Source organism: Austrofundulus limnaeus, unplaced genomic scaffold, assembly GCF_001266775.1.
Source record: "Austrofundulus limnaeus strain Quisiro unplaced genomic scaffold, Austrofundulus_limnaeus-1.0 Scaffold2759, whole genome shotgun sequence".
Classification (NCBI taxonomy): Eukaryota; Metazoa; Chordata; class Actinopteri; order Cyprinodontiformes; family Rivulidae; genus Austrofundulus; species Austrofundulus limnaeus.
Window position 1 is genome coordinate 602 of NW_013955161.1, and position 7666 is coordinate 8267.

The window sequence follows — 7666 nt, forward strand, 5'->3', positions numbered from 1 at the left end:
CACACACACACACACACACACACACACACACACACACACACACACACACACACACACACAGATGCCTTTTTGACAGAGTTTTTTAGTGACCATCCCAGTGGCATTCAGAAGGTCTTATTTTCACACACACTCAGCCATCTGAATAGGTGTCAGTTCTGTTTGTCTAAATGACCAAAGGAACAAAAGAAGAGTGGCAGGCCCTCTGATTGGTCAAGGCAGACTTTGACCAATGTGACGGCAGCTGGGAGGAGTGTGTGGGATTCTGCTGTGTGTGTTTAAATGTATGTACAAATCTGTTAAAGATTACGTTGCAAATGAAATCTGTGTGAGAAATTCAGTGTTTTAAAACCTGTAAAGTTTGTGGAAACAGCTCTTTCTAATATTTGCTGACAAATTCAAGATAAAAAGGATGAAGTTCCTGAATCTGGTGTGCAATTCACTGCTCAAAGTCATGCTGACCTGAAGCAAAAAGCTGAGCCTGATTTTATTTATTTATTCATTTATAACCTTAGCCCAGTTAGGGGAATAACCCTGAATGTTGTTTGAGCTTCTTTTGTTTGAATAGTACTCTCTGTGCACCTGTCTTTCACATGAATTAACTCAGTTTATCTATTTTTTTAAATAGTAGTTCTAAGTCCTTTATTATTTGGTTAGTTTCCTGAACTTTATCATTTTTAACCCATTTCATTTTTCTGAGTGTGTTCCAATCAGATACTTTCTCTGTTTTATATCTTTTAAAGCTGCATGTTAAGTAAGAAAACAAAAGTTCAGAAAAACATTTATTTGTCATTTCTTATTGAATTATGAGACTCTTTATTTTATATAGGAACTTGTTTGAGGGGAAAATATTCCTGTCCTGCTGAGGGAAAATACTAAGTATATTTTATCCAAAATAAATGTGTTTTATTAAACTACTTTTACTTTTGATTGAATAGACTTTTATACAAAAGTAACTTTAATTGTTTTTAAGTAAAATGTCAACAAGGTAACAGTACTTCTGCGTGATGCTGTTGTTTTACCAGACTTTCTACCTCTGCTGAGTATCGACTGAGCACTTCCGTCAGGAGCTGTAATGATAAAAACTGTTGTGATAACAGAACCCTGACTTCATACATCTGATGAGTTTATATGTTCTGTTCAGTTGTGCTCAGAGCCGTGAATATCTGATACGTTTTCATCTCATCATGAGTCAACAATACTATAGGACAAAAATGTTGCATGTATCTGGTTGTGGAATAAATAAGAATATTGTCAAGTAAAGGACAGAAACACACAACCTGTAACCTGAGCAGCTCCAGATCATGATGAGGATGATTGTGATGTTGATAGTAAAAGCCTTTGTGATGAATAAATCTTTCTTGTCATTTCTGTGTGTTTGTGTGTCCAATCTACAACTAATTGCAAACACATTAAAGACTTATCTCTGCAGATATATTTTAATACCNATGGATGGATGGATGGATGGATGGATGGATGGATGAATTGATGTTTCTTTCATTTTATTAGTTTTTATAAAATGTTTTTTTTTCAATTTATTTAGTTTTAGTTAACTATAATAATCCTGATCTTCACCCAGATCTTCAAAGAGGAGCGAGGACTGTACCAGGACCAGGTGTTCAGCTTCGTCCACCTGAGTGTCCAGGAGTTTCTGGCTGCTCTTCATGTCCTCCTGACCTTCACCAGCTCTGGGCTCAACCTGCTGAGAGACAAACCGACGACGTTTCCTCGTTTCATCAAACCCAGGTTGTCAACCCTCTGCTGCAGCGCCGTGGACCAGGCCCTCCAGAGTCCAAACGGACACCTGGACTTGTTCCTACGCTTCCTCCTGGGACTCTCACTGGACACCAATCAGAACCTGCTGCTCGGCCTGCTGGACCCGACAGGAAGCAGCTCCGGGACCAAACAGGAAACGGTTCAGCACATCAAGAAGAAGCTCAGCGAGGACTTGTCTGCAGAGAGGAGCATCAGCCTGTTCCACTGCCTGAACGAGCTGAAGGACGCCTCTCTGGTGGAGGACGTCCAGCTGTCCCTGAGCTCGGGACGTCTCCGTCCAAACCAGCTGTCCCCCGCTCAGTGGTCCGCCCTGGTCTTCGTCTTGCTGTCCTCAGAGGAACACCTGGACGTCTTCGACCTGAAGAGATACTCCACCTCAGGAGAGGTTCTGCTGAGGCTGCTGCCCGTGGTCCGAGTCTCCAACAAAGCCGAGTAAAATTCTTCACAACTTTTAGCTTTTCTGAAACGATTTTCAGCTAAAACACAGCTGAGAGCTGAAGGACAGCCGAAAAAACTGGAGCTAAGTCTGTTAAACAATCAAAACAAAAGTTTGAAATTTAAAATGTTCAAATTATCCAAAGAAGTCTAAATGAAAATGTAGCTGAAGCATATAATTAGTAAAAGCTAAAATTAGCTGAGCAAAAGCTAAAAAAACAAACACATCAAAGGTGAAACTAGCAGCACAGTTGCTAAAAGCTAAAAGTAGCTAAAGAACTAAATCCAGCAGAACCACAGAAGCAAAAAACAATGAGCGAAATCATTAAGTAAAAATTAGCTAAACAGGGAAGAAATACAGCAAAAAAAAGTAGCTAAAAATAATAAACTAAAAACAAAAATTAACCACGCAAAAGCTAAAAATGTTAAATGCTGACAGCTAACAAACAAAACATGGGATCAAAGCTGAAAGTAGCTGAAAGCTAAAATTAGCAAAACAAGAAGTCCAAACCAAAACCAGCAGAAGTGGAGATGAAACATAAAATTTGCAAATGCTAAAAGCTAAAGTCCGCTAAAAAAAATAAATGAAATAAAACCATCAGAACACTAAATGCAAAAAAACAAGCAATGAGGTAAATTTAAGTACAAACTGACTAAAACTACAGAAAAAATAGCTAAAAATAATAAACTAAAAGCAAAAATTAACCATGTAAAAGATAAAAATGACAAATGCTAAAAGCTAACAAAGCCAAAGCTGAAAGTCGCTGAAAGCTAAAATTAGCAAAACAAAAAGTCCAAACTGAAACCAGCACAACTGTAGATGAAACATAAAATTAGGAAGAGTTAAAAACAAAATCAGCAAAAAGCAAAAGCTAAAGTAGCCGAACAGTAGGCGAAAGCTACAAATGATTTTAAAGCACAGATGTGGAAAAAAATGTAAATGAAGATAACTAATATAAAACTTTTAAAAACCAAACGTTGCAGCCGAAACGTCCCGAACAAGCTGAAGGTTTTGAGACCTGTACGTCAGGAAGAGCTAAAGGTTTGATGAAAAACTGCTGACTCATGGTTTGTTGTTTCAGCCTGAGTTTCTGCACTCTGTCACAAAGAAGCGTCGAAGCTCTGAGTTCGGTTCTGAGCTCCGASTCGTCCCGTCTGAGAGAACTGGACCTGAGCAACAACAACCTGCAGGACTGGGACCTGAGCCAGCTCTCTGCTGGACTGCAGAGTCCAGACTGCAGCCTGGAAACCCTCAGGTGTGCTGAGCCTCTTCGATTCGTTATATTTCTCATTGAATGGATTTAATTAAGTTTTGTTGCTTCTCTTCAGGTTGAGTGGATGTTTCCTGTCAGAAGAACGTGTCCGTGTCCTGCTCTCAGCCCTCACCTGTCGCTCCTCCAGCCTCAGAGAACTGGACCTGAGCAACAACAACCTGCAGGGATCTGGACTGGAGCTGCTGTCAGAAGGACTGACGAGTCCAGACTGGAACCTGGAAACCCTCAGGTCAGTTCTGCATGAAGAGACTCGTGATTTGTAACTTCCTGGTGAATAATGTGTGTGTCTCCGTCAGGCTGAGCGTCTGTAAGCTGTCGGAGACGAGCTGCGCCGCTCTGTCCTCGGTCTTCAGCTCTCGCTCTGCTCGTCTGAAAGAACTGGACCTGAGCAACAACGACCTGAAGGATCCAGGAGTCCAGCTGCTCTCCGCTGGACTCCAGAGTCCAAACTGTCACTTAGAGGTCCTCAGGTCAGTTTCTTTCTGCTTCAGAAATATTCTCAGGGGGTCCACGAGGGGYACCGTTGAAAAACCAGAGGTGGCACACCAAAACAAAAAATCCATAACGTAAATTTTATGAAATGACAATTTGAAAACTGTGTCAGTAAAAGACAAAGATGCTGTTTCCTGTTTCTGGTTTATTTTAACAGGTTGTTAAACTTTTACCTCCATAATAAACACTTGGTGTGAGTTCTGTAAATCACATGAAATAACTGAAGTTATGGAATCAGCTCTGCAGGAACTAATGTTGTTTTTTACTGTGAATGTGAGGAGTGGTCCAGATGAGGTTCTGTTAGAACTGCAAAGGTAGAAAAACCTGGGTACTCAGATAAAACTGGGGGGGCAACACATTTTTTTTGGGGGGGGCAACACATTTTTTTGCGTGGGGCAATTTTTAATGAGGGGGCAAAATTTTTTAGGGGGCAACAAGCATCACTATATCAGATTTTTATTGGTTGGTATAGAATTGAAGGGAGGAAAGTGACTGAGGCATCTATCCATCACATTGACCACACTGCATGTACATTATTGTTGCATTTTTCCCTCTTCTGTGTGTGTGTGGGTGGGGGGGAGGGGTTGTTTTTGGTGACATTTGGGGGCAATTTTAAGACAAAACGCCTACATCTGGGGACAACTGGTGCGTTTGGGGACCTAAGTCGAGTCCCCATTTGGTTTAAATGCCATTGGTGGGTTGGGGGTTTGGTTGAGGACCAAGATGTGAATTGAATTTAGGTTAGTTTTAGGGTCAGGAAGGTACCTGTGAGGTTAGCCTTAGGGTTTGTGGTCAGGGTTAGGCTGTAGAAATGTAATGGAAGTCAATGGAATGTCCCCAAATGGATAGCTGTGCAAACATGTGTGTGTGTGTTTTTCACCCTGTTTGATTGGTTGTAATGTTTAACACATGGCAGCAGCCACCACTGAAGCTCCATGAGGCTTCAGAGTGAACCTGATCTGACTGAGAGCAGCTAATCAGGCCAGACGTCCAGCAGATGGAGTTTCCATCGCTTATCCCAYGTTTGATGCAGAAATAACTCAGTTTTAAATGATCCCAAATGTCTGCTGGCAGGTAAACTTGTTCAATATTTAGGTTGTTAATTCAGCTGAGCTGCTGACTGAACAATTTTCCCAAATATTGTCTGAATATTTCTTATTAGATAACCTTATTATGTAAGACATAATGACAAAGACATAATGATAAAACCTTGTAGGTGTATTTTATTTCACAGGCATGAAACAAACTGCAACCCTGGGAGAAACATGTGAGTGTTGCTGCATTAATTAAATCGTATAAACAACATTTCTAACACCATTTTCATAAAATGATGAAAAATAAAATGCTTGTTTGATTTCCCAGTGGTGTTCTACAATTGTTCTGTATTCACAGGAAACAAATCATGTCTAAAAGTTGCTTTAATTTTCCTGCTGTTTGTTCCACATAGTTTAGTTTTCTCACATTCCTGCTACATTCAGTCACGAGGATCTTCCTATGTAACAAAACAATACGGTTCAATGTTTAATTCTACTTATTATTAAGAACGAATCAATGACACTCGGCCATCTTTAGGCCTTTACAGTTGGAATAGTAACATTTTCCAGCCTAAGTTTAGCGCTGGCTGAATTAAGCTTTCTAAAATCAAAGTATCTTTGTAACCTAAAACAATTATTCTGCAAGTTTTGCTTCTTTTAATCTAAAATAAACAGTTTTATCTGTTTGAACATTTTTAACACTCTGTTAATGACTGATTAATAGGTCCCAGACATTTCTCACTTGTCACATGTTTTATTTGAATCAAGTTGATTTTTAAATATTTTCTCTTGTTTTTACATACTCTACCTCCTTTACCCAACAAAATCTAACCAATAGGAGGGATGAACACATGGCCCCGCCCACTTTTCTGCCTCTATGTCACTAATTAAAAAAAGAGCAGGAGGAGGTTTCTGTTTTAATGTCTCGTTCTTTCTCTCCTTTGTCTCCCCCCCATCTATTCATTCCCAGATGGACAGATTGTCTCGCTGCCTGCCTTGCAGTCACATTTGACCTGGAAGTGCTGTGATTGGTCCAAAGGTCACCCAGCTTGCTTTTCATTGGATTAGAGGCAATTCCATAGGCTGCTGTAGGTTCCACACTCATCCATCATTGTCACTGTTGCTTCTGTGGACACTCGGTGCATCTCTGTGTGTGGATGTTAATGTCGGCATGTTTTATGCTTTAGTGTTGACATTTTAATACGTGAGGGATTGGCAGGAAAATAATTGTGGCTCCTTTTAATGCTGCCCAGTTGCTGGCACCAGGATTACCACACCTTATTTCATAATCCCCTGGGAGACCTTCTTGTATTTAAAACACTTACAGACACATATTATAGGAAAATGAATGCAAACATTGCCATGCATATCTGAAAACATGACCAGCTCTTGAAGGATACACTGGTAAAGTGAATTTTCTGCAGAAAGGAAAATGATGAATTATGACTGTAATAGACTTTAAACATATAATTTATTGTGTTTACTGACTAAAGAATAATGCATTGTCAACTGTAGTTTAAAGACGTTTTTTTCTATTTGTATAAGTATCTTTGTGATTTTATCCCACTTTAAAAGCATCACCAGGCTGGGTTTCTTTCATCTGCACTAAATTACTAGAAACATTGACTGTGTCTCAGTTCAGGGGATGCAGCCCATGCGTGATATGTAGTGTGCAATTGTTATGTCCCTGCACCACGCCGAAGGCAACTCCAATTTGTGGGCTCCTTCTCATGCAGCCCACAAAGCCCCAAAAACAAAGACTGCATTTGAGGACCCTTCATAGGTCACGATATCCCAGGATGCATTGCTCCATCAGCAAATTAAACAGGAAAAGAAAAAAGGTGGAGTTTGGAAAGTCATCATTGACTAAAGAATTTTTTATATAGCTACATAGCTCATAAAATTCACATTTAATTTCATCTACTCAAAAAAGCTGTTTCAATGAAAAAAGAAGTTCAATCAAAAGGTTTTTTGCATATTCTTTTGCCAGAAATCTTCGGTTGAATCTCAAACTTTTGATAGATGCTCTAAGTTCTGTCAGACATGTTTCAAACTTTAACCTGTTAACCTGCGGGCCTCTAACCCTAACCACATTAAATTAAGTGCTGCTTTTGAACCCTTTGGAAAAAAATCACAAGCCTAGTCTCTGAAGCTATCAATCTGAATTTTTAACTTCACCAGTCACGATGTTTGTAACTAACATTCAGTTATTGAAGTTAAAATACAAATTAATTATTATTTTTTCACTTCCAAAGCTGCATATCAAATAAAAGGTAACATGATTAGCTACACAGCTGTTGTGTCAGAATGAAGCTCAGAGCTGACTGGCCGATTCTATCCAATCAATCACTTGTACCACGTAGGGCTGGGATGTGAGGGGCTTGCCTCCCATTTTGGGCTCTGGAGAGTCCACAGATGAACCTAGTTGGTCAAAAGAGGTGTCAATCAAAAGAAGACAACCAATCAAAATTGTTTTAACAGCCTATTATGCAAATTCAAAGTCTCTGGGACAGAGGAATGGAGGAAGTAACCACAAACTTTGAATGTATCATGGGCAGGACATTAGTGTTTAAAGGCACAGTGTGTAGGATTTGTTGTTTTCAGCGACATCTAGTGGTTGAGTGGTTGAATCATCCTCCCTGGTCCTCCCCCCACCCC

At 39.8% G+C, this 7666-nt stretch overlaps 1 protein-coding gene across 1 annotated transcript in view; it reads left to right on the top strand.

Moving 5' to 3' along the window:
* Positions 1–1567: 1567 nt before the first annotated feature.
* LOC106511405 (NACHT, LRR and PYD domains-containing protein 12) overlaps positions 1568–7666 on the top strand; it is a gene marked incomplete at its 5' end in the record, with an annotated part of 9582 nt that continues 3483 nt past the window's right edge. The window contains 4 exon segments of the mRNA XM_014000167.1: positions 1568–2205; positions 3291–3464; positions 3538–3711; positions 3779–3952. Of these exon segments, the coding sequence (XP_013855621.1) occupies positions 1568–2205; positions 3291–3464; positions 3538–3711; positions 3779–3952 (1160 nt within the window).